This window comes from Rhea americana, unplaced genomic scaffold (genome assembly GCF_003343005.1).
Source record: "Rhea americana isolate MKP2758 unplaced genomic scaffold, rheAme1 scaffold_122, whole genome shotgun sequence".
NCBI lineage: Eukaryota > Metazoa > Chordata > Aves > Rheiformes > Rheidae > Rhea > Rhea americana.
Genome location: NW_028185284.1, coordinates 2,507,782 through 2,534,907, shown reverse-complemented (window position 1 = coordinate 2,534,907; position 27,126 = coordinate 2,507,782). Strand labels below are relative to the sequence as shown.

General features: G+C 49.7%; 1 protein-coding gene across 5 annotated transcripts in view; it reads right to left on the bottom strand.

The window, feature by feature from the left end:
* Nucleotides 1-27,126, bottom strand: part of HPSE2 (heparanase 2 (inactive)) — a 128,680-nt gene that overhangs the window by 18,178 nt on the left and 83,376 nt on the right. For 4 of the 5 annotated variants that reach the window (XM_085325759.1, XM_085325754.1, XM_085325756.1 and 1 more), the window contains 3 exons: nucleotides 14,631-14,678; nucleotides 4,325-4,418; nucleotides 912-1,018 (listed from right to left, as the gene is read on the bottom strand). In XM_085325759.1, coding sequence (XP_085181885.1) covers nucleotides 912-1,018; nucleotides 4,325-4,418; nucleotides 14,631-14,678 — 249 coding nt within the window. The remainder of the gene's footprint in view (nucleotides 1-911; nucleotides 1,019-4,324; nucleotides 4,419-14,630; nucleotides 14,679-27,126) is intronic. The other variant, XM_085325755.1, reaches the window with a different exon arrangement.

The following is a 27,126-nucleotide window of genomic DNA, read 5'->3' as shown; positions in this document are numbered from 1 at the left end:
CACTGCACACCCGAGCCCTCCTGTGCGCAGCCCCAGCGTTACTCTCCTGTGCCCCGAGCCTTGTGCGCCCCTCGCCCTCCACAGCCTGCCAGCCCTTCACCCAGGCTCGCCGTTTCACCAAAAGGGCGACCCGACCATTCTCTCACTGCACACCCTCTCTGCAGTGTCTTCAGCAACCTCAGCCTGCCACATCCCAGATATCCTCAGGCACGTTCCTACTCCTCGCTCCGAAGTGCGGATAATCTTTCTCAATCTCTCGTGATTACAGCTAGCTCTGAAGATACAGATGGGGGTTTTGCAGCAGGATCTGCATGCTACCGGGCTGCACCATTAGACATGCCCCAGGAATCAGGAATAGTTGTGGTGTATAMGGAGGAGAGAAAATGGTTTCCAGACCAGAGTCCTGTCAAGCACTTTGCTGGGCCCTACATCCTACAGAGGCACAAACGCCCAGCAAGGGAGGGAGAGCCTGAAACACCAGAGGAGCTGTGGCCGCAGCATGAAAGAAAAACTTTAAGCGTGGACAAGAGCATGGGCATTGCTGAACTTCCTGAGTGAGGCAGGCTCATCAGGAACACAAGGGCCAAAATCCACTGTCAACAGCCTCTTTGATCCTGCTTYGGTCACACCTCCGCTTTGATGCACATGCCGTGTGGGACTGGGAGTAGTCATATGCTTACTCTGCTTCTTTGGCCAGAGACTACATCATCTAGAGAAAAGCAAAGCTGAGGGTAGGTAATACGGATGCTACAGAGAAAATAACCGTGCCCCAGGCTGCTAGTGGTGTACCAAAGCGGTACCACAGCGGTCATAAGTGCTGGTGTCTAGGCAGACAGCTGCTTTGTGCAGTTTGCAGCACACTGCCTGCAGAGTCCATGCAGTTATTGCTCCCGAGTGCCAGCATGACTCACAGGAACCCAGCGGCATAGGAATCGGAGAGGTTGTTCATGCCTCCGGCTGAGGTAGCTCCAACACCTTCCAGCCAGATCTTCTTCCCAGGTGCATACGTGTTCACTACCTGTGCGTAAGACAAGAGCAATGAACAGGCTTCACTCCCATGCCAGGCGATGAGTGCCGCTCACCGCGATCTTCTGGCCRGCGGAGAGCTTGTAGCAGCAGGTGACCTGAGCAACCAGCCAGCCACAATCCGACTGCTTATCAAGGATCCATCYCAGCCCTACTGTGGAGTGTAATTTCATCGGTCATTCAGATACCACCACTGTGCCACAAGCCCAGGCCTCTCTGCCACACAGGGCCAAGGGTTTCTTACCTGTGAGCTTGGCTGGCGAGGCAAGGTACGTGGCACTTTTTGTACCCTTGTAGACCCTGCTTGGGTCCAGCTGGTGACCCAGCAGGGGYGGGGATCTGCTGGCAGGGCTGATACTTGCCCTTCGTGGAAGAGCTTCTTCCTYCTCAAACTTATGAAAATGTGATCTAAAGCCAAGCCAGCCATCTCTTGTTTTGTGCAACTTGCCGGGAGGCTGCAGTGCTGGCCATACAGGCTTGTGAGGCCTGTCCTTTACCGGGGAGCTCCAGGGTGGCCAGTGCCTGCCTGCCCCTGGYACTGCGCAGGGCTCCCTGCCCTGGCATGGCCAGTAGCTTGCCCTAATGGTGTCTTGGTGGCAGGACACTGTTCTGCAATCTCTCCTGCCTCTGGCACAAGTTTGCYTTCCATCTTCTGGAGTTGTGGCCACAGCAGAAAAGCAAAAGGGACTCGAGAAGTGCAGAGGTGCCCTAGAACAACTTAGAAGGCACATCAGGAACCAGAGGAGAGAGCAGTGCAAATCCTGAGACAYGGGCAGAGCCAGCATGGCGCCTGGGCAGGGTCTGCCTTGCTGGCTCCTTGTCACCACTAGGACATACACRTGCAAGCACGCTGCCTTGCCCCTTGGCCTCCACCTGAAGGACTCTGATGGACCACACAAGCCTCTGGGAGTGACCAGGCATGRCAGGAGGGCTTGGACGGCAGGAGCTGCCCTTTCTCAAGGCAAGCAAACCCTGGCGCCATACAAAGGACCTTCTCTCCAGCTCTCCTGCTACTGCCGGCTGGGCTCAGAGCTTCGGCAAGCAGATGTCTGCAAGCCCTGCGGCCCAGGGAGCACTCTGCGCAGCCTGATGGATCCTGCCCCATTAGTGCAGGACACTGGAATGTGCTGGATGGACTGGGATCCCTCAAAGATGTTAAATACGCCAGCTCTGGGCTGCCTCCCACTCACAGCCTGAGAGAGCCGACATCCCTGCCTGAAGCCCCAGAGGTGTTGGCATCCTGCCTATAATTATCTAAGCCCGCCACCTTCCTCAGTCAGAGAGGAAGCAATAAAACAGGGAAGTGGACAAGCCCAGCTGCTCTAATCAGCCCCGGCAGGATGCACATACTCAAAGCCAAGCTGGAGGCTATTAGCACCCAGCGCTGTGCTTTTGCTCAGCCACACTGGCATTCTCCGGAGGTTCCCCCCTGGGCCCCATGGCGCTGCCAAGGCTCCCACGCTGTGCAAACCAGCTCCTGCTCTGCAGGCACGATGGCACCGCACACCGTCGCGGAGGGCATCTACTTGCTGCCTGTGACGAGTGGACAAAGTCCAGGGAGTCCTCGTGCCCTGACCCGCCTGGCCGTGCCCATCCCACAGACCACGGCGGGCAAGGCAAACGCTTCCCACGCTGCCCTACTGTGGGCACGTTATGGTCCCTCCTTGGCCAGAAGGTGGTGAGCCCTCCGCTGCATCTGCCCTTGGGCASACTGTGCGCTGTCCCCTCGCCAGAAGGCAGCTCAGTAGTGTCGGTGTGACCGGCGCTGCTGCTTTCGGCTCAGTTACGTCCCTCTGGCAGGATAAAGGCCAGACGGACTCCCTCTCTTGCCCCCGCGCTGATCCCGCCGGCCACCCCGCGATGCCTTCCAGTGCTGGGAGCATGCGTGGATGATTCCCAGCTTGCGCTAGAGGACTCGGCAAGCGGATGCTCTCCCCCGGTTTTGCTCTGCAGACCCTCACATCCCCTTTCCTGGGGCCTCTTTAGGTTGTTTATTCATCCTACAGCTTCTCCCTGCAGGAACTGCAACAGTAAGACATTGTGGTGACTGGTATGGTACAAAAACCTAGACAAGACAGACAGGCAGATGCATCCTCCAGTCCCTAAAGACTTCCTGCCTTATAGGTGCTTCTTATTTTTTGTGGGACTGACAATTGCGCAGGCTGGGCCGCAGCCCTGACCCCGAATCAGTAGAAGCATGAGGATCCTGCAGAGCCCCCACTTCCTACGCAGTCATTACAAGCTCCAGCCTCGTCTGCCCGACCAGCAGGGACGGGAATGCTCTCCGAGCGCTGTGCTAGCCAGGTGGTGCTGTAGGCTCCGACAGAGCAAGCGAACAACAGCTGGGTTTTATAACACAGTCAAAACATGATCATCGGGAGGAAAAAAAAAGAAAAAACAGTTGTTCAGAATGATCATGATTCTGTGCTAGCAAAAATCACCCTGGAATTGCAACAGTCACAACTCTGCAAGTAACATTTTAGGCACTGGTGGAGAGCAGGGCAAGCTAAAGGCCACTGAAAACCTCCCGTGATTGCCTTCCCCACAAAACATGCGTTTTCATCACAGCTGAATGCCAACATTTTGCCCAGTCTGTGCTCAGGTCCTACTCTCTCAGATCATTTTATGGTCAGTTGATGGTCASTCCTAGCTCCCCTGCTCTAACATTTTGCATTATGAAACCTCCCCTGAGCGGGCAAGGCACTGGCAGCATTCTGGCCTGTTTAGTACCTCCTGGTTGTTCCCTCTTCTCCTCTCCTCTTCCAACTGAGTTGGTTACGGAAAACACACACTTTTCATGCTCCCCGCAGGAGCAGAGGGGAGACTTGCAAGCGTGGGCTCCTCTGGAGAGGTTTTGCCCAACCGTGTCCACACTTTGCCCTACAGACCTGATCACCCTGGGGATGTGCCTGTGCAGTCATCCCCACACACCTCTATGGCCTCTCCAGCTCTGCTGGAGCCCAGTGACCAGAGCTACTCCCCTTCCCACCRACCACCGGTGGTGTTGCACACCTGGGGCCAGCAGTAGTGCTGCCAGGGCTTTATTCCCATCCTTGAGAGCATTTGAGAAGGGAGCTGGGAGCCCACCCATCCCCAGCAGTAGATCTCCTTTGCAAGCTCTCCCATCACAGCTGTGCCTGCAGCATGGTCCATGCCACCTTTTCAGCCCCTAGTCCTGCTCACACCAGCTCCCCTGTAAGCACATCCAAGCCCCCAGTGAAGCCGGTCTGGTGGCCAGCCCCCTTGGTGAGCTGGGCGAACCTTGCTTACCCCTCACAGACCCTTTGCACTCACGCACTTTCTGGATTTTCCTGATCTGGTCAGAGAGCGTGTCTAACAGGCGCGTTTTCAGGAAGTCCGTCACTTTGGCCACTCGGCCATCAATGTAGTAACTGGAATGAAAATAAGAAGGCAAGAATCAGATAGCTAGGAGTAGCTCTACCCCAGCCCACACCTTCATGTCCCACTGCTGTCCCAGGTCTCCTCCTCCTTCTGCTTTGCACGGGCCTCCTTGTGCCTTCCCCAGGCCTGGCTYTCTGGCCATGGCTGTGTCCAGCAGATCCGTTGTGTCCATGAGAGAAATGCAGAGGGAGGTGGACTAAACCTAAACACTGAGCACCCACACTGTAGAAGGCCCCGGAAGCTTTGCCCTTGCTTCATTACCGTTGACGGAAAAGCAATCTTGGGAGCAAAATGCAAAAAGCCAGGAGTGAAACACGACCCACTGAGGCTTTGCTGGCCACCTCGTGTTCTTAGCTCACATCAACCCCACGGAAAGGGACCTTCTGACACAATGTGTGTGACAGCAGGGCTCAACCTCAATGACAAGGCAACTCTTGGCTACTYGAGCCAGGCAGCAGCTCCCCAGGGCAGAGGGGACCGTGGATGCTAAATGCAGCAGCTACGCAGTGTGAGCCCGGGAGCTGGCAGGCTCCTCCTGTGGGGCTGTGCTCTATCCTCCAGCTCCCCTAAAGATCAGCTACCCACCACAGAGAGCCAACAGTGGCCAGGGCTGCCGAGTGGCCCGGCACAGGGTGCCCTTCGCTCCTACGGGCATGCACACCATGCACCTCGGAGGGTGCGTGCGCCACTTGGCCGCCGCCTGCAGTCTGCAACAAGCTGCAAAGGGGCTCCTGGCTTATCGCCTGCATTAGGGACACCCTGTTTTGCAAATGCGGAGAAGCCATTCATCCTGGGAGCCAGTATCATCTAATGCCTTAAATGAAGGGCCCATTAGCCAAAGGAGGCATGCCACAGACAGCAAGGAGGGGAAGGATCCCCAGCAGTGGAACAGCCTCTGAGACACTCTGAAAATTGTCTGTCTCTGGCCCAGGCAATGCAGAACACACCTGCAATAGGATGGGGGAGGCTGAGGCTGCTCCTGGAGATCATCAGAGCTGCACCGCATCCCCGGCCATGGGGATAACTGGGGATTACAGTTTAACATGGGGATTGTAGCACACTGAAGAGCAAGCCCTGCTCCCAGCACAACCTGCCCCTTCCTCATTCCTGCAAAACATCCACAACCAAATCCTTGCCTAGAGAAGTGCCCGTGTCCTATACCTGCATTCCCCACTGCTAGTGCAGCAGGGGAAGCCCTGCTCTCACAGAAATTGTTTCTGCCATGGAAATGCCATAGACAGTTTCCCACACAGAGGGCTGACTCCTGCGCTCCACGTGCTTGCTTATATAAAACACAGCTATAGTGCTGCCAATCATAATTTGAATCATCTGTCTCTAAGTGTGGGAGGAAGGCTTTGAAATGCCTGAATACTGTCTCCTGGCTCGAGGACATTAGGTGAAGTTGTCTGTCGCAGAGTCCAAATAGCCTGTGTTTGGAGGTAATCCCGCACAGCTCCTCCTGAAGAAGTGTCTGGGACCAGCACCTCTGACGCCACGCAGGGAATAGCAGCATCCCTTGCAGATCTCCCAGAGTGTCCTTCCAGCCGTACAGGGACACCAAGGCTTCTGCCGAAGCACGCACTGACATAACCCAGAAACATCCATCTGGCCAATAAGTGAGTTTTGCAACAGCAACTTTCTGACCCTCTTCCCTGCAGATCTCCAGCGTATATCAGCCGCTCGACACAGCAAATCCTGGAGTGTGCCACAGCCGTGCTGGTGCTGGCTTGCTGTAGGTGGCACAGGAATGGCAGCAGCTCCGGGTGGGCTGCCAGTCTGGGCTGCTGCCTCCGATCCCTCTCTGGAGCTGCAYCCTGCCTGTTTGGCAGCAGTGGAGGAGGCTGGTTACCCTGAGTTAGCAGAGCTACACAGACCCTTCTCCTTTACTGCACCCAGAGGTGCTAGTACACTCAGGGTGCAGGAGGTCTCAGGAAGGAGGCAACAAAGCACAATCCCTATRGAATATATAGTGGCCCCTTGGGCCCTTTGGGGCACACTGGGGTGCAGCAGGGAAATCTCTTTGCTGCTCTCAGAACCAGAGGGTTTCTGCAAGCTGCCCTACCATCTTCAGCACTAGTGCTGCAAAAATAGTCTAGAAAAGAGATTGCCTCACTGCTAATAACATGGAATTTGATACAGAAGAGTCCAACAAGGCTTTTTCAGYGCTGCATGGGCTTGCGAGGGAAACAGATGCTGCTGCAGACAGGTATATATGTCCAGGGGAGAGGGAACACCAGGCTGCACACAGCCGGTGCCCTGCCTCTGTGCATGGGGAAGGTGGGCAGAGACTCTCTCAGGGTGCCAAGAGCCTGCCACGAGTCCCAGGAGAGCTGATGAGGTCTGTGGCACCCTGGGCTCTGAGCAGGAAAGGATTTCTAGTTCCTGGGATGAGTGTATGGAAAACACATCCTCTTCTCTCCTTAAGGCCTGTACCCTCCAGACAATTCTGGGGTTTTGGAGGGGGACGAGAGGCACCATGTACAGAGGTAGGAAAAGCAGTACAGAGGAAGACAGGCCCTCAGAAATCCTTTGGTATCCTGTGGTCTGAAAAAAGACAGTTTCACCTTCCCAGAGCTACAGCTCATTTACAGGAGTGATTTCTTTCTAACATGCATCCTGCTTGGGCCCAGCGAGCACTGGAAAGCCCACTGCTGTACCACGGGCGCTCCCGGAGACAGGTCTAACACGGCAGACAAAAGGCAGAAGGAGCGTTTCCTTGTTAAAGGCAGAAAGGCTGTTGGTGAACCAAAAGCWAGCCCAGGACCCACGGCAGCAAGCCCAAAGCAAGAGGGAGAGAAGAGAGCAGCTGCAGTGGTCGTCAKGGCGTATTTGCTTGGGTGCATGAACGCACGTGAGGGCAAGAGCATCYGCAAAGGACGCCGCACGCTAAATCAGGCGCAGCCGGAGCGCGTAGCACACATGCAACATTTACAAATGCTCAGAGAGCACTTTTGCTTCTCACTGCTCCAGTGCACAAATCAGGTAATAGACTAAATACGCGTGGAGCCGCTCAGAGCTGCAGTGAAAGGTGAGTGATGCCAGGGCTAACTGGCCCAGAACAGAAATGAATTGCAGGCTCAACTTGCAAATGCCCCAAAACAGAAGCAACTCCTCTGCAAATCCTCTCCCAGGTACAGAGTTCCAGCTGTGGAAACACAGGATCATGCCTAGCAGACCTCTGCTTCACTCTAACATTTTGTAAGAGGAGAAAGTATGAAAGAGACTGTCCAGGGTGTCCTCGCTGGCTGTAAGATGTTAAGGGCAGAGATTATCTCCAAGGGGGACTTGGGAAGCGTTCAGAATATCATCAGTTCTTACATAATAYTGAATCACTGGCTGCCGAGATGACAACAGATCAGTAAGCAGCAAGCAGTGATGGGGTTTGCAGAGATTACTTTTTAAGACAAAATTACAAAGCAATGGACTCTGGGGATGGCAGATGTTTGGATTTCAGTACAGCACGTAAGAACTGAACAGAAAAGATCTTTTGGACTGGTGTAGACTAAAAGTCCCATCATTTGGGCTGAAAACTAGCTGAAAGGCCATAAAAGAAGGTTGTATTAATGAAAAAAGTGAAGTTAGAGATATGTCAGTCGACATATCGTTCCTCCAACACTACAGGCTTTCTGCAGGGTTCACCTGGTCTGTGCAAGCCAATATGATCACGGAGACCAGAATAAACCCTTCAGACACCAAAAACAAGCTGAGCTTCCTCATCAGCTCTTCAAGCACAAGGTGTGCTCCGACTAGCAGCCCTACTGCAAACAGAGGGGAACATTACTATTTTAACCAGTAACTCTAACTGACCACCCTCCCCACTGTGCTTGTCTCTCACAAACTAAGAGGAGCCAGTGTGGGAAGGTGCTCGCTGTGCTGAGCCACTTAAGACCCTGCAGAGAACAGAAATGCCTGGGGACAATGCCATGATCACAGTTATTTGACACCCTCATTAACAACCCAGAGAAACGGCACAGGGATGAAAGGCAAAAATAAACATTGTGCTTTAATATCAGGAAATCTCTTTGTTGATAGTGTGTCTCCCACGGGGAGCAAAGAGGGGAACCCCTCAGCTTTGGGTCTTTAAGCGGAGCATGAAGAAAATTACAAGTTTTCTCTAAGACCAACAGGGATGTCTCACAGATCTGCCTAGGAAGCTTTTAGACATAGATGGGTACTTTTAAAATCCCCAAACTGGGAGAGAGGGAAAATGGGATCAAATGTACAAGGCCAGTAAGGAAGAAAAAGGCACTGAGAGTTTTGCTGATTTAGTGCCAGACTATTCAGGAACCAGTAAGTCATTTCCAGCTCTAGAACTTGTAATGGAGACTCGGTACTTCCTGTTGAAAACTTCAACCGTCGCTAAAGGAAATACAGAAATCTACACAAGACTCACACAACTGACAGATCTTTCAAGCAGGAGAAGAGATCATTAGAGKTGGATTATTCCCAGGAGCAAAGACTACAGCTTTTCCGATATTTRCAATGACTCAGCGCACTTGACATAAAAAAACCTTCTGCCACAACTCTCCAACCTCCGAAAAAGCCAGCAGCAGCTGCAGAGAGCTCCCGCGCGGACAAACACCTCCCCGAGCAGCAGCACAGAGCTGGGGCCCAAAGGGCAGCTGCATCCTCCTCTCCCGATGCCTACGGGGTCTCAGCGCCAAAGGAGACAAATGGCCAAACTGTGCCCAGCGCAGACCGGCGTCGCTGGGCAGCCGCGGCTCTGCAGAGGGGTAGGCGAGTCCCTCCTTCACCAGCTACCTTGCTTGACTGCCCAGGCAGTGGGAGGCCATGGCCATGCTCAAGCAACAAGCGTGCAGTGACCTGCTAGCAGGAGCTGGAGTGCTGTCTGGGGCCAGCAAGGTCTGCGGTGAGTCTCACATCAGATAGAAAGGAATTATTTTCAGTGCAGGGCATTTAGATCAGGGACAAGCTATCCTACTCCCGCATGGGCTGACAGGCTTTCCACGGCCTCTGAATATAGTGCAGCAGCAGAGCTGGTCCTGAAGCCTAGGAAAAATCAATATGCCCATCATAGGCACAGACTGTGCAGTTTCTCTTGATATGCAAGGTGCTGGATATGGGCACTTGCATGTAGATCTGACTCAGTATCCCTGTTTGATAGTGGCAGAGATACCACTATCTCTGTAGGCAGACAATGTGCAGACATGTAAGAAGAACCAACCAAGGGAATGGGAGATTTAGCAAAAGCCTAGATGAGATACACATCTCAGAGGAATGGCCGTGTACAGCCACTTCAGGTGTCCTGGGGAGCATACACACAAAATTGTGAGGCCAGATCTCTTCCTCCCATTTGCAAAGCAAGGAATATCCTACTTCTAAAAAAAAATACCTCTATTGGAATATGCACTAGGAAACCCATGATAGGATCAGTGCATTTTGCAAAGAGAGGTATCACTGTGTCACTTTGTAGGYGGGCAAGCCAGAGCACAGAGCAGGGAGAGGGCTCATCCAAGGCATGGCAGAGATTTGTGSCAGTGCTAGGAAATGCAGTAGCGCAAATCCCAGTCTCCACCCCTAGCTGGATCTGTAGCACAAGACTTGAGGCACAAAGGAAGGAGCTGGAATCGGTATATCAAAAAAACTGCTGCAAAGGATCTACTTAAACAGGGCTGAGCACAGCTCCCAGTAAGAAGTGCCCTTGTCCTTGGGCAGGCTCCAAGGCCAAGGCACACACAGCAACTTAGCAGCACTTAAAGAYAGGCAGTGCCAGGCTCCCAGGCCCCTGGGCTTCATGTCCCTGTCCTGTCACCCCTAGGTCTTGTGCTGCTTTTGTARTGCTTTTCTGGAAAGAGCCACAGTTTGCTATGTGTGACCATGAGCATCGTACCATACTTAATGAAGGCAGTGCACTGGCTCTTGGGCAGCTGGTTTCATTTACTTCCTCTTTCATTTTAAAGAGGAACCTTTGCCCCTATTATCTGACCTCTTCTTCTGTTGCAGTTAATTACATTAAAGCCAACTTCCCAAAGCTCAGGAATTTCCGGATCTACTTTGTTGCCTGCTGCTACAGGGAGAGTCTGCTTGGAATTAGAGCAGCCGCCTGCCGGGGACGTGGCGCGAGGCAGATCCCCTCCATCAGCGTGACACCCGGCGACTGCTGCAGCTGTGAAACTGAGACACCTCTGCCTGCAGAGCTGGCTCCGATCCCTGAGCACCTTCCCCCCCTCAAAGAGAGGGAGCAGCCTGTTCCTGCAGCACTGGATGCAAGGCACCCCCTGCTCCTCCCTGGAGGAGGGAGGCCGGATGCTTCCTGCTCCCGTGGGAGAGACCGGTGGGCACGGCAGAGCGACACTGCCCACCTCCAGTCCACTGAATTGAGCAGATACAGGAATATTTAGCATTTCCCATTGAGATTTTTGTATTTCTGTCCATGAAAAAAACTCCTAAATAACCAGGGGCTCCTCTGTGCCCGGGCATGCAGGCTAAAACCAATAAATATGAATGGCCAAGAGCTGGTCTCTGCTGCTCATGGCACAGCTYACAGCCATGCCTCGCTCTCCCCCAAAATGGGGTGTCTCCACCAAGCCTGCCTGCGAGAACTGTCTCTGGTCCCTGCCAGCCCCCTAGTCACGTGCAAGCATCACCTAGGACTGTACTGGTGGCCAGGGCCACCACCCTGCCAGGGCCTGTCCTCATCATTAGACAGTGCAGGAGATGGCCAGCAGTGTGCAAAGCCATGGCCTGGCACGGTTTATCTCTACTGGAGACTGGCTACTGATTTTTGCATGAAGCCCCAACATCTGGGCACAACCTCAGAAGACACCATGCTCTGAGCACAGCATCTSCACACCCTTGGTATGCACTTCAGCGTGTAAGTGCACACCAGTCAGCTCTCTCTGGCACTTTTGGGAAATCTGCTCCCTGCTTAAGAGGGGGGCACAGAGAGCCATTGCCTTGTGAGCATCTCTACCTGGACCTTTGGCATGCCTTGGCCAGAGGAGGCGCCATCCAAACCAAAYCTAACGCAACAAAAGCACTTTGAGCAGCATACCATGCATGCCCATGCAGCATTGCACAAAGATTTGTCTGTAAAACTCAACAAACTCMGAGTTCTGTGCAACCCTTTGCAGTGAAAAACGATCAATACAAACTAAGAACATGCACAGGAATAGGATCAAGGCACGGCTGCTGGCTTAAGTAGTCAATAGATCTTCCACATGTGCAAGGACACCAAGCTTAGGAGCAAAGCTAGAGAAAAAATACGGCTGTGGGAAGATTTCTGAGCTGTGGAAACCTGCATCCAAAGACTGAGGGGGGTCCACAATAAACTGAGCATTCACTCGAAACCAAACACAACAAAACAGACTAAATGATGAGGGAAATGCCAAAACTTTCCGAGCCACTGTCAGTCCTACCCGCCACACCCTCTGCTAGTGGAAATTCCCTGGACATTTYTAAGCCATTCACACATCCTTATCCAGCAAGAGTTTACTTCTGAAGAGGGAGGCACACATGCTGAGTTACATATGTAAGCGAAACCACACTAGGAAAGGCTGGCAAGCCTGCTTATTTACACCCCATGTCACTTCTCTGTCAGATATATTTCAGGCAAGAGGGAAGAGTTGTGCGTTTTCACACAGAGAATAGAGATCCCTTCAAACTATTCCCTTCTCAATCTCTTTTCTGGATCAAGCACAATCTTTTCAAAGGCATAATAGATTTGACAAATTTATACCCAATATCCCAGGAGAACGTTAAGGGTTTGGAACAGAAATGTTCATACTGGAAGTTAGACAGCAGTTTACTTTCCTGCTAATAATTTTCTTCTTGGATACAAAGGAACTTATTTTGTTTTGTTTTGCTGTTTGGAGCAGAGGGATGAGACACTGTTTTGATATTTATTCATAAACAGTACGGAAGCGCAGACCGAAGCCGTGGCCATTGCCAGTCCTCACAAAAGCACACGGGTGCAATCCCTGGGCTGGGGGAGAAGCAGCTCCGACATTTCAGTGGAAACGATTCAGCAAGCAGCTCCTCAGTTCGGCTGTCCCTCGYGGGAAGCTGCACGCAGCCTTTCGACTCGCAGCACCGCTTCGGCACAGCCGCTCCGCACCGGAGCGCTCTCCACTGATCCTGCAGCAAAAGGCTTCAAAGCAGCCGTGCGGCGCAGTCTGCCTGCGCACTAAGATGAAATTCCGTGTACGAAGCCTGGAAGTTTGTTCCTTCAACTCATCCAAGGGCTTGGCCCAGTGATCAAGCCCTGTTTCAGAAAGCAAATTCCTGGACTAAGTAAGTGTGATCAGCACATCGYGTAATCATGAAAAGCAAACTCCCAGCTGAGACATAGATCATCATTGCGCAGCATGAGCCTGTAAGTAACACAAATCATGCTCCAAATGCTCTGCTACCCAACTGCCCCTTCCGCACCAGACTGCTGCTGCCTGGCGGGGAAGYCCTAAGAGTCGAGCGTGTAGACAAGCAGCGCTGCGACACAGCAAGGCGAGCTGTGCTCCCCTGCGTGAGGGACTTGATCAATACCAGTCGTGTCTGGTGCTGCAAACCACTCCGCGATGCAGACAGTTGCTTTTGCAGAAGTCTCCAAGTTAAACACGCCAACACAGAGACCCTGGGTGCACTTGTGAGAATAGCTTGTATATTAAAAACTACTGAGCTCTTTCATTTTCAGGTCTTCAGATGGGCTTTACGAGAGAAAGTATGGTCTGGAGTCACCATATTCAAGACTTGCACTATGGCCAGTGATTCACAGTGCYGAGGAGAGGACCGCCAGCACCGCCGGGCAGAGACAACGGGGGTGCCTGGCTGCGTGCATGGAGCAGGGCAGAGGCCTGAACACACCACCCTGCTAAGCTCTAGGAAAGCAACCTGAGCACCCAGCAATGGTCCCTGCGGAGTACCAGCTTAGCACACGTGAGCYCGCCTGGGACCTGAGACCCCTGCTCCTGTGCCCAAGGTTGGCAGATGGCTTGGGTGGTCTAATCCAGCATCAGGGCAAATGCACCCATTTGTTCTGGTAACCAGGAGCCTCACTGTGGATTTTGCTCCAAAGAATGCCTGTCTCCRAAAGGTGTCCTCTCCATGGCAGGAGAGAGCCCTGCCTGTCCCAGAAGTCCTTTCTGTCAATCCTGGCAGCCGCTGCTGTGCCTGCATGCCGCCTCACCTTCGTGACAGCACTTGCACACCCACCGCAGATGGCCGCAGCATGGTGGAGAAACTGAGCTCTGGCTGCAGTGTGTAAACTGGTGCGTTGGGGAAAATGGGAGGAGAAAGTATATGTGAGGATTTTCATCAAAACAAGAAATCCTTTCCCTTCACCTTGTTCTTGTCACACACATGTTCCAGCTCAGAGCATGCTTTGCCTCTTCTGTATCACAGCACACCTTGTATTTCACGGTAGGTGGTGAGAGCAATAGTGTCCTTTGGCTCAGATGTYGCTGGGAAGATGGGACTACAAAAGGTCAGCATTTACCAGGACACAAGGACCCTTCCTAAGTCTCTCTGTCAATGCATAGGAACCAGGGGGAAAATCAGGTATGAGCATCTCTCTGACAGCCCCAGYCTGGCCTGGATCTTGGATGTCTACTCTCCGTTTCTGTCCCCATCTGYTCCTGAGGCTCCATCTGCAGCTCAGGATGGCGGCTTCTCTACGGATGTACTAGACCCTTGCAAAGTGGGGTGGGGTTTGCCATTTACCATTRGACTAAGCCTCTGTTTCTCCGGGCTAAATCAGCTTAGCCTCAGGCGAGTGGTTGCAGGGAGACCACAATCCAGGGTGAAGAGAGAACCACACACACAGCAGGACTTTCAGGTTGCCCCACAGATCCGTCACACATGACTTTCTGCTTCCCTGTCCTCACCACCCTCGCCAACACCGAGGGCTGCCTGCCCTCCCGGCTAGATGGGAGATTTCTGTAGTTCAGAGRAAAGCTCTTGGTTCCTGCAATTTGACAGGCCAGGCATGCATGCAGCAATATTTTTAGCRCCTATCTCAATTATAGGGCGAGGTTAGCACATCCGCTCCTGCCGTATTTGTTAAAGCATCTCTAGAGGGAGGAGCAGAGTCTCTGTTACCTATTTAAAYGCAGCACAAGGACAGAGGAAGCGGCTTGCAGAAGTCCCCCCCTTCCACACCCAGGCAGTGCATTAGCTCCGCTCCAAACATTGTCTTATCGCTGCATAGCCATTCGTGTTGGAAAGTAGAAGGAAGGGTGAATACCTACTGTTGCCAGGTAACAGCATCCACCGTGCTGCCAGCCACTTTCATGAACCTACGGGAAACAGAGGAAGAAACCACATAAGCCCAGTGTTGTCACAGGTGTCCATACGCACAAGGGAAGGCCTAAAGCAACCGATGCCGCAAGACAGCACAGACAGTCACCACRCTCATGGGCATTGTCAGAGCCTTTCTAACTAAACCTTCGTATCCTTAAATGGAAAGCATAAATTGTAATTAATACAAGTGTTCATTGCAAGCACAGCTGAAAACAAGGGGGCGAAATCCAGCTCCCAGCAGAGGCTCTAAGCAGGTGGGGACAGTTCTCTGAGCACAACAACATTTCAGGGACAAGATCTTGGGGTAGGTAYTTTGTTCTATGAAAACGACAGCTCRACTRTTAATATCAATCAAATAAAAAAGCTTAAATGCCCATTTGAAAAGGGGACATCAYGTGTATTTAGGTAGTAGAATTCTTTCTTGCCTGGACCCGGAAAGGGATTGGAAAGATTCTTGGTGAAAAAGATACAGCAAAGCTTTTAGATACAAAGATGATACCTGTAGCTCAGGAAGCCTAGGAACATTAGGGAGTGGGAGAAAGCTGGACAAGTATTGTGGCACTCTTGCCTTGTTCTGCTGCCCCGTTGGCTGTTAGGAGATGGATGKGATTCTGACTGGGGTGGGCTTTTGGTCTGGCCCATTCTTAGGAATAGCCACAGCACTTCCATAACACAGTTRGTGAGTTGTGTATATGCATTAAGTCTTCTGGTAGCTAGTGACTCAACTGTCTGAAAGAAAATACACCTCCTCCAGAGGTCCATGTTTTGAGTTAGAATTGAAGGTACACAAGTGTATCTGCTTCCACCACTGATACCAGAAGCAAAGCAATTCTTATGCTTGGGCACTATGTGCAACCATCACAACTGCAGCCTCTGGCACAGGCTTGCTGCCATCTAAGAGAGTCCCTCTATGGCTCCCTGACCCAGCAACTCAAACCACACTCTGGAAAACTCAAACTTACGCAAGGAAGTACAAACAGTTGCTATATCCTTACAGACACTTAGGATCACAGATATAAAACACATTGATACACAGCAACAGCACTGGCATGCTTTTTTTTGTCGGTAGCATAACATGCACAGTGTAGCTGATGTTGCATTTTAGATGTTATAAAGTATGTGTGTGACAGGAGCTGTTGGTTTGATCAAGTGAACATGATGAGAAAGTAATCGATGCTGTACTGTCTCTGGCTACCCTTCAATGCACGGAGACCCTGGGAGGGCAACACTAATCACACGGTTGTCAGGACTCCACCGAGCGCTGCGCCAGGGCACAAGGGCAAGAGTGGCACTGATGGGAACGTGCCGCCCCAAAGGAGAAGAGCTGCAGCTCCTGCGACCCAGATCTTCCCCCAGATAGGAAGGTGACCAAGCATCTACAGATAGAGCTTGCTTTAAATCAGGAATATGGTCTTCCTCAAGGATRAAAGGAGAAGGACAGACATCCTTCCCAGACATCCCAGACCCCAGGCCCAGAGGAGAGGGTGCCTTGGCCCACCTCTCTGCTGTGGCCTGCAGCATCCTCCACCTGCAACACTGATGCTGCTGTAGGAACAAGAGGGAAGGTTTGTATGGAGAGGCAAAACCTTTTCTCAGACCAGCTAACGTGCTAGAGAAGAGCTGCATGCTTTCAGGCACACAAGCCTCTAATCAGGTCTAAAACAAGAGTCACAAACTTCAAGCTATATATAGCTTGGAAACAATCGTTATGATTTCAAATTAATGATGATGGTCAATTATAGACTGGGACAAAAGGGCAGTTGGACCCTGTGAAGCATAAGAGGACACTGGCAAAGGCAGAGGTAATAAATCCCTGAGGACAGAGAGGGAAGAGATGCAATTAGAAATAGAAAAACAATAATATGTTGTAAAAAGCAGTAGCCTTGATGAATCTCCATGATTCTGATGCCCAGCAGTGCTATGAATTTCAGTTCCCAGACTCATCTTCCAAAAAAGCTTATGTCTCTCTTGAGGGTCAGGCCTGRGAGGCCCATGACAGAAGGGTGGTTTTATGAAAGGTCCTTCACCAGTTGCAGACTGCGAGAAGAGCAGCCCAGTCGGCCTTGCTGGAGGCAGCAAGGGAGGAGGGATTGGCACATGGGACACCTGAGGCTCTCCAGTGCATGCTGCCAGTGCCCAGACTGTTGAGTCAAGCCTTTTGGCCTTACCTGTGATGTGTCCCATAGCCCTGTGGTGGGCCTGAACACTCTGTCTTGGGCGTTCCCTGTACGTTTCTCTGCACTGCAGCTCCCAGAAGGAGAGTGCAAATTCTACACGACTTGCACAGTTTATCAGGCTCAAAGGTAAAAGTTGGTCTTGTAAACAYTGCTATGGAGAGAGTACCTGGTGAGGCTGCTCTTCTACAAAACTAGATATGCAGAGACATCCCAAAGGGATCAAAAAACCTGACTCCCAGGTATAAAATACTCACTACATGGCCTACCTGCTAATGTGTAGCACAAAGTGCAAGAGTAAACTAATGAACTCTTGAAYTAAACTGCAATTATGAATACAGACTATATATTGCAACCAGGCTTGAAGATTACCCCAGCTTGCTTTCTAACCTCAGATACTTTATCTCTGCCTACAAAATAAGCACCTTGGACTTTTTTTAATCACCTCTTTAAGCTCCAACTTGGCACTCCTCACCTGCAATCCAAAACCATGAGAATACTGATCTAAGAAGAAGTTTTCTGACTCTCCTAGCTATTTCTACAGTGCCTACAGCACTGCTGAAAACACACTCAACTACCAAGTCCTTGAACACGGACTGAAGAGTAAGGCAAATCCTTGGCATAACTGCCAGCACCCTGGAGCAACAGCAGCAGTACACCTGTCTCACATCCTACACCTCTAGGAAGTTAATTGCCCCGTTGTTAAAAGGCTCCTGTGATTCTGTGGTTGAAGAACACAGGCATCGCTTGGGCAGTATTAAGTAAGCTGACAGCAATAAAGGAAAGCCCCTGGCTTGCTTCATTTTCTTCTATTGTTCCTGTAAGACTGAAATGAGTCAGGTCTGTTCATTTCCAAATTTTACCATAAAAGATCACTTTTAGCTCAAATTTTGATGTCTAGGTTTGTTTTTTTTCTTTTACCCTTTCTTAACTGAGATTTTTACAAAATAATGTTCAAAAGTTCCTAGCAAAACTGCAGGTTCAGCCTAGAGATGTGCCTGGAACATCGTAGAAAACATGGGTAATGGCCCCTACCCTCCAAAGGGAATCTGGATCAGTTCAGTGTCCAGTAAGTGGTACTATAAGAATAAGAGATAAAAGCGCAGGGCAGGTGGAGACCGCAGTGATGCACAGGCATTTGAATATCCTTAGCTCAGAAATACAGATGATTTTAATCCATTTATTCATGTAGCACCTGCACTGCTTGAACCACTAATTTTAAGGCCAGTGAAGATCAATACAGTCCTGCTGTCCAACCAGTGCTGGCACATTTTTATCTGGGATTTCCTGGACTGCATGGTATACACGCATGCAAGTGCAGCACAGGCAGAGTAAACCAGATGCTTCCGGGAAGAATCAGATCCCCTGCACATGTGCTGCACAGATGGTCCATGCTGGTGCAGTAAATCTGCCATTTTCCTATACATTGGCCTTACTCTGTGAGCACCAATCAATTAYGCAGTGCATCTGCAGTAAATCCCACACTACACGAGCAGCGGGACGAGCTCAGCCTGTGCTGTGCAGGCATTGTGTGCAAGCACTGTAGCACTGCCCTGGAATTCAGATGCATGGCCACCCCAAGAGTGTTCCCATTCAGCATCCCTGGCTGGATTTCCATTTCTCTGAAATCCAGGCAAATTCAGAAGTCCTCARATTTTGATGGAGCAGAATTTCCAGGTGGAAAACCAAAACACAGTTGCCCGAAGGAACAATAGCCCTGAGCAGTGACTTTGTGGTACTGAAGATCAGGCAAAGACCCCGAACTGAGATCTGTCCACCTCCTTACCTTGTTGCTGCCTGTATGCCAGCACCCCATTGCCAACAYTATTGCTTGTGGGGTCATGTCTTGAATTAGAACTGAGGACTGACTTCGCTTTTAAATAAGCTGTGAGAAAAATGTATTTTAAAGTTGGATCAGCCATCCAAAGCAGAACACAGCCCAGCCCAAAATAGCACCCCACAGGTCATGAGCTAGCTATGGAAGAGAGGGACAGGAGGGCTGGAACAACACAAAATGGTACTGTCACCAAAAACTCCACATGGTGAAACCATGGCCAAAAGGTGTCACTTGGTCATACCCCTCAAGAACATAACTTTCATTTGAGTGTGGGCACATCTCTGAAATAGATCTTTTATCCTGATTCCATGCTTGCCAGTCATGGAGCATCTAGTGTAACCTTAAGCAAATTGCTCACATGGTTAATTAGCCTCCAACTATGTTATTTCTCATCTGAATGTGTCTGGCTTCAGCTTCCAGCCACTGGAACTTCCTAGGCTCATTCCTGATACATTAAAGAGCCATCTGCATTTAGAAATCTCTTTCCCATGAAGGTAATTGCAGACTGTCATCCTTTAAATAATTTTTCTTTTTAAAGTGATCCTGTAACAAAAATGCAGCTGCATAAGAGAGACAAACCACCATCACGCAGGTTCCCAGATGCTTTAGCATTGTCTAACTTTTGGGTGCCRGACTTCACAAACATGGGTTATTTCATCTGCTACTACCTGAAGTCTAATAAAGCAAGCTGCACCCCCAAGCCTGCAAGGCAGGAACACCACCAGGCAGGAACGTGGCACAGGGGTGGGATCATTGGAGCCAGTTAGCATACCTCTGTCCTTTGAGCTAACAGTCACAGGTGGAAATAACTTTRCCTTGTGTTTGAAATGGCTGGTGAGAAAGACCAAGGCAAAGGCTGTGCCAGGGCTTTACTGCCAGAAGTCATGGTCTCTGCAAGGCTGGGGCCAGTGTCAGGTGCTGGAGGAGAGCATGATCCTGTTTGCACCGACCGTTTTGACGTGCTGCCTTTCTAGTATAACACACAGAGTCAGCTCCCGCCAACACTGTGGCTCTGGGACAACTGGCAGAGCATAGCTCCCATCCATACAGCTACGTCCTCTTCTCCATCCTAAGGSCTGCCTAACTGGGGGAGTATAGCCCAAATTTCCACCCAATAAATTGAACAAACCAAGACTAGAAAGTGAGTGTGTKGACTATGATGGGGAAAAGCTCTTTAGTACAAAGTTTCTATAAGTACAATCAAATATCTRGAGCAACATTCTGAGACAGACACTAGACCCTACTCATCCCAGCTAATGCAAAATCTTTGACCTGTAATGGTGGATTTCAGACAAAGAATTCACGCTAGGGGAAGAGAGCCCAGTGGGGTCTATCTAGAAATCTGCTGCAATATTGCATTCTTTTTCTGCTCACAATTCCTTACTTCAGCCAACATGAACTATGCTAGGGCTGCACAAACCTTCTAGCAAAGCAGGCTTTATACCTTGGACTGCACCACAACCCTAGCTTATTTTACACTGCATGAACCCATTCACACGGGCTGTGAAGCACGTGTGTGATGCCACATGAAAATTAAACCTTCTCATCTTTAAAAGTAAGCACTCAGAAATCCAGTAGTGCACCAATCTTCTGTATMTGTGACCTCCTTGCAAAGACTAATGATTTCATGCAATCAAATTGGTGCATAAATGTTGAATGAYACTTCATTTCAGAAGACTTCTGAACCCACCTAGACTACAATATACCATCTTGCAGTGCTGGAAATGACTACAATAATGCATCTTATGAAAAAGAACCAGCTGCAAATACCTTCTGGCTTGTGTTTCMTCATGAAGGATGCTTTTGAGTCAATAGAGTTTGCAATGTAAACCAGCATCTTCTACAGTTTCTAGGACACATACTGAAATTACAGGTCCTCAAGGGATTATTAAAAAAAATATATACAGATGGACTAAGAAGGTGATAYAGAGCTAGGCACCGATGTACTTGGAGAAATGAAGGAAGGTGGGAMCCCTAGAAAAACAATTCATAGTATCTAAGATAGAAGTGTACCTTTCTCCATTGATTGTAAAAGGTGCCTCCCTAAGGTCATCGCAACATAAACTCATAGTACCTCCCCAAGGTAGTCTCAAGCAAGGTAACTGGAAATGTAAAGCTCTTAAGTGTCTCTGAATGGCTACCACAGTGATACTCTCATCATGCACCCTAACAGGGCAGGGGTGGATAGAGCTGCTCTACCTCTCAGCCCCTTTACAGAAGTGAGTTTTCTTGTGTTATATTGGGACTGATGTTAAACTAATTGGCCTAGAAAARCAGAAGCCATCCTGTTCTCTTTTGTGAACATCAGCACATGAGTGCTTTTCTGATTGAGAACTGGCTGGGCGTCCCAAGATAAGGCAAGGTAATCCCAGCCCTCCTGAGAGAAGCAAGTCTGCTGTCTTGCCTCCAACAAGGCARGGAGACACAGTGCTTTCCTGGCTATCTACCCAGCTTTGGTGATCTGTACTCTAGAGACTCCAGAGGCTGCATTTGGACCATGATGTTGGATTACCATTGATTTTTCCCATCATCAGTTTATGCAGTCCATTTCTGAACACACGCYTCTGGCCTCCACAATATCCTATGACAATGACATTACAATGTAATCACATACCATGAGAAAAAGCTTCCGTCAGCTTGCTTGTATAATTCATTGATTCACTGAATAATTCATTAATCCAGACTACTTTCTGCACTGTGGGAGACCCACCATTCACAAGCTCATGGACCTTGATAATACTCCCTCTCAGCTGTCTCTTTTCTAAGATGAAAAGGCATAGTCTATTCAATCTTTTCCCATGTACAAGATATCACATACTTCTTGCACATCCTTGACTCCTCTCTCTGTAACTTTCCCAGTTCTATTATACCTCTTCTGAGACAAAATGATTAGGATTTTAGATAGTAATCAGGATGAAGGTACACCATGAACTTAAATAGTGGTATAATCTCTTTGGTCTGTTCTTTTACCTGTTTTGCTCTTCCTATACAGGTGACAGCGACTTTGGCATTCCAGCTATACAGAACAATTGTGTGACAATTATGTTAACCCTTTCCTCCTGAGAGATTGATAACTAGATCCTCTCTTTTTCCCTCAGATCCCTAAGCCTGCTTGCTGTATAAGCAACTACCAAATACTCTACCACACCTTTCACTTCTCATTCTAATATATTCATGAATGTATTTATTCACAGGTTCAGTGCTACCTTAGTTTGAGTTTATGTTGCAACGACCTTTCTCCTTCTGTATCCTTAACRTCACTTGCCCTGTGGCTTGCTTTTTTGCACAGTATTCTTGCTCTAGAGCTATTCACAGTGTCCCTGTACAGCCTGTGTCACTACCCTTGCTGTAGCCTTGCACAAGGATGAGTCTTCTGGGTTTGCTGATTCTGAGATATGCCTGTCTCTGTGGCATCACTTAGGTCAAAATACAGTGATGCCTAGCCTGACTGATCTGTACTCAGATAGCCGCAGTCCTCTTTGCCTCTTAGTCAGGGAAGTTGCCATCCAGCTTGCCCTCACGACAGCACAGACCCAAGGCACTGACAGTCACCATAAAAATATTACAAAACACTCTCCCTCTCATGCCATCTTGATTTTGCTTTGGTCTCTGGCTGTGCTGGACTCCGAGTGTGCGGTCTGTGCTCTGTTTCACAAGCAATCAGCTATCATCTCCACCGACCACATACCTGGGCTTCGGTTTCTTACAATATACGGAGATCATCAGCCCAAGKGACAAGCTGCCTAGAGTTGTTGTGTGGATGCATGGAGCAGAGCCCAGGACAGGTTTAAACCTATCCTGAGCTGGGCTGTCCACAGATAATCTAGATATCGTCTCTAGGCTTGCTCTYGACCCTGCATCCTTCGCCTGCCATGTCCACGCTAGGCAGGAAGGGCTTCATCACAACTTACAAATGTGTATCCTCACCTTTATCAGTTTCTTTCAGAGCACCGTAGAATTACACCATCATCAAAAGGATCAAGATGCGATTCAGATGGGTGACTGGCTCCTCACAGACACCATGCACCAAGAGGAGGAGGCACTAAAATCCTTCAGTTAGCCTAGGCTAACATTAAGATGGAATAGCCTGGATCCTCCTCCAGGCCTGGCCACTGCTGCAATGCACAAAGTCAGAAGGTGAATGAAGGCACGAAGCATCGAGGTTAGATGTTAGCCATGTCTAGCCCTACCACAAAGAGGGGATGCCAGAATCTTATGTCTTGTCAAAGGGGGTCTCTTGCATCCTAGCATCGTCTGCTGCTCCCACTCAGCCAGAGATGCTGTGACTCTGTGATCAGAGGGTGAACAAGCAGTGGTGAGAGCAGCAGCAAGAAAGAGCCAAGGAAGATGAAAAGAGAGAGGGCAGAGACAGAAAACCAGAGGAACAGCAGGTTTGGTGGCATGCACTAAATACCTATATTTCATTGAAACTCTGGCTATCATGCTTCATGATGGACTCAAGATGACTACAAGGGGAAATCAAAGCCAAGACAACAGAGGGGAGTCAGAGCATGAAGGTGGGTGCAGGAGAAGCCCTCTGAGGGCTTCTGGTAGAGCATAGTCTTCACAAAGACTTGAAGGGATGTCACAGACTTGACATATCCATCTACTGTTTGTTTCGTGCTCATTGYTACGTGCCTCTGGTGCTTCACTGAAGCCAGGATTGCTGGTAAAGTAAATCTCTGGGAAGGAGCATCGGGAGTGAATGAGCAGATGGGATGCTGTGGCATCCAGGTATGTGCTGTGAGTCCCAGTAAGCCCACAGCTGCCCCCCAGCACTCAGGCCTGGCCCTGGCTCAGCTGGCTAAGTCAGGCATGAGGAGCTGAAGGAAAAGCTTTGACCCCCTGACTAGAAGAMTCCTTCACTGCTCTGATCTGTGACTTCAACAGGGCCTAGGACCCAAAATGCCTGTAGAGCATCAACAACTGCCAGKCTAGCGTAGACACAAGTGCCTGCCAACCCTTATCCTCCTGGCACTGCAGCTCCAGCTGCAGCAGAGGTAACACCTTGACACCTGTTAGCGTCTCGYGACAAAAACTAGGCCATACCAGCCAAGGAACAATAGATGATGAGAGTCTCCAGCCAAATCTTCCTAGGCATGTCAGCCTAAGTTTTGTACCAAAGGTTGTGAGTTTCCACGTGTGTTAGCATCTCTCCTTCCTAACTGCTTTCCCTCATGTTTCTTCTCTCTTATAGCACTGACCTTGTGATTCAGTGATGTATTAACATTTGTAGCTGATCCTTGATCGATTGTTCAAATCTATGTTAATTCTTCAGAATCCCACAATTTTCCCCCCAAGCAAATAATCCTGCRCAGTTCTGGGATTCTTGTACCTGCAGACACAGTAGGTAGCTAACATGCTCTGCTCTCCAACAACTCCAGCTACATGAATAGTCTAATTAACACCTCATCAAACTTGACTGTTAGTTGTGTCTGGAGAAATTTCCTCTTGCACCTGCACATTCACAAAACACCATTTCTAGCCTCCCGCACAGCAGGCCACAGCCATTGGAGCAATGCTACATATCCACAGAGTCCGTCCACACATCAACAGTAGCGGTTCTGGTCTGGTCTCCAGGACTGAGTGACACAACTTTGACACGATTTATGGCTGCTCTGAGCCATTTCACTGTGCAGGGCAATACAAGAGCCTGGGAGCATTAACTGTGCAGCTAAGGGTATGCAAAGCCCCTGATATGGTATTTCAGACAGGGCTGTCTGCAGGTGGAGAACAGAGAGCTGTGAGTGATCACAGAGCATGCTATAAATGATAGAGTCTCTACCACTGATCTCATCCTCCAACTTCAGGATTCCTCAGGCAGGTGTGACCATCCTGCCTTCAACATATCCTATCTCTACCACAAGGGTGTTATCAGAAAGTGCTTATACTTCATCCAGACAGCTCCTGAGCAGCAGTGGGCTTGCTTGGAAGACTAGGGAGCTGGAGGAGGTCATTTTAAAGCTTTTCTGATGTTTTCAACTCTTTGGTGCAGGGACTGGATAGGATCCAGGTCAGCCTCTAACCCAACTTGAATCTCAGGTCTGCCTCAAGTTGTACCTAGCTGTCTACAGACCTCCCTCCCCTACGTTAGCCTCTGCCTAAGTCAGAGTCTGCGTACATGGAGAAGGCAGAGATGTGCCAAAGCCCAAGAGGTGGCAGGAGGCTATTGTGTGCGTTTGTGTTTGCATTACACTCCACAGCCGTCATCCTACTACAAGCTCTACATAGACTACTCGAAGCGCACTAGCAACACAGATAGCAGGCTCGCCGTTAAGAGTGTTTTGCTAAATTCCTTCTATCCTCTCCTGTCTATTGACTTTGTGGGGCTCATCTAGGATCTCAGGAGGCATGTCTTGTCTGTGAAAGCCCCAGGCACTTCTAAGTGTCATCCCACTGACCAGTTTGGTGATGCTGCTGGAAAAAGGCAGACAAGCTCTCAGTAGCACTAGCTGAGAATACTGAAGAGGCCTCAGGGAGCTGCTGGGAATAAAGCTCATGCTGTAAAGTAGCTTAGGCACTATTTTATTTCATTGTCCTTTCCTGTCTCTGTTTCCAAATACTGTAAATGAATGTTTAACCCTTCGTCTTGATTTAATCAGACTTATTCCTCATCTTTACACCTTGCCTGGTAATAACATCACCTTTATGGGGAAAGAAAAACAGCTCATTTCTCAGAAGAGCCTGCGGCCTATAAGGTCATGGGAGCATGTGCCACTCACCACGAGCTATGAGCTCTAGGGCTTGGATTGCAGGTGTGTCTGGTGACACAAAGTGCCTCCAAAGGAGGGAGAAATTGCCTGCAGCACATGTGGGACAGCATTGCCTTGGCAGGCAATGATGGCTGTTAAGAAATAGCACAGAGCTTGGAGAACATGCAGGCTCAGTACAGCTCTCTCAAAACTACCTTCAAACTGGTATGGGAAAGCCCCATCCTGTCTGCATGGCTATTCAAAGCCGTAGTTCTGATCTACTATCCCTTTCATTCGAAGTGGTATTTCTGTCATCCTTTCTGTCAGACTCCAGTCTCCAGTCTCACTTCAGGGGTCATTTATCAATCAAAGTGCAGCTTCAGAAATATGGAGCTACTGGACCACCCATGATCGTGATGATTCAACTCTTCCATCCTGTTCTCTGGGACCGGACTTTGACATGCAAAGGGCAAACGCAGAAGTAGGGCTTCCCTTTCTCTGAGAGCTTCTTGGYTCTCATCCCTGTCGTTTTCCTTACTCAGCCCGCTCCTCTGGCTTTAATAGATTTCCTGCTGATGAAGACTAATACAATGTTTTGTAACTCTACACAAGCCACAGTCATCGTACCTTACCAAACCCACACGCTGCAGCTAGTGATGTGCTCTTCACAGGGACTGCGTGTGACATTGATGACACAGATGACAGTCTTGGTGTCATCGCAGAGCTTGTTCCTCCCCCCGACACAGACACACCTTTTATCAGTGTGAGGGATCCTGGTGTTGCAGCTGGTTAAACCCACTTTATGGTCTCTTTATGCTGTTGCAACAGAGCTGAGAATCTGGCCCTTGCTCTCCCCCCGCCTCCCCAGGGACGGCATCAGTGTGCTGTTTATTGTTTCTGCCAGATCATTCATGYGGATGTTAATGAATGCTAGAACCAGCTTTGCTCCCAGCAGAGTCCCTTCCACACCTCCCCCTGCCCAGCCCTGTGCGCTGGAGTTTGTTTACAGTCCCGCAGGGAATTCTACCTCTGTTGGACAGTATTTGAGCCTGTACAGTCCAAATTCCTGTTGCCAGCAGGCTCCCCACACCTCACTTGTTCCTTTAGCTGTCCTGTGTCACCTCCAGGTGTCCCACTCCATCACTGTCGTGATCCCTTCTCCAGGCCCTTCTCTCTGGCCTCCCCAAACTCTAGACCTACCAATCCTCCTTCCCTTTAAGCATACAAAATGCAAACACCTTCCAGTATCTCTGTCAATTCCTACATACCATTTTTCAGCTATGGGGCTGGACAAATAAACCAGAAAGCTAAAACCCAGAGAAACAGTATTGCCAACAGCAACCACAACTGGTTTTGATTCTGAGATGCCTTGGCTGGAGCAACATTACACCATTAAAAGGTAGTAAGTAACATCATGCTAGACAAAATTCCCTTGACAGACAGAAAGAGGAGAGAAAAGGGCATTTCCCAGACAGGTTATAAACTCTAGTAGTGAAAAATATTTAAATCTTTGTGCCATAAATGGATTTTTTTTTCTATGTAGCTCTGTTGGAATCAATAGGAGCCATCATTAGCAACAGTACTAYGACAAGGTACCATACACTCTCTCCTCATCTGTAATGCTTGTCCCAACTAGGAGGGAGCAGAGTGCTTGGCCTGTAAAAGAAGGAGCTACGATCTCTCCTTCCACATAGGTAAGAAAGGCACGGGGAGAAGCACCACCAAATGGGAACACCAAAGC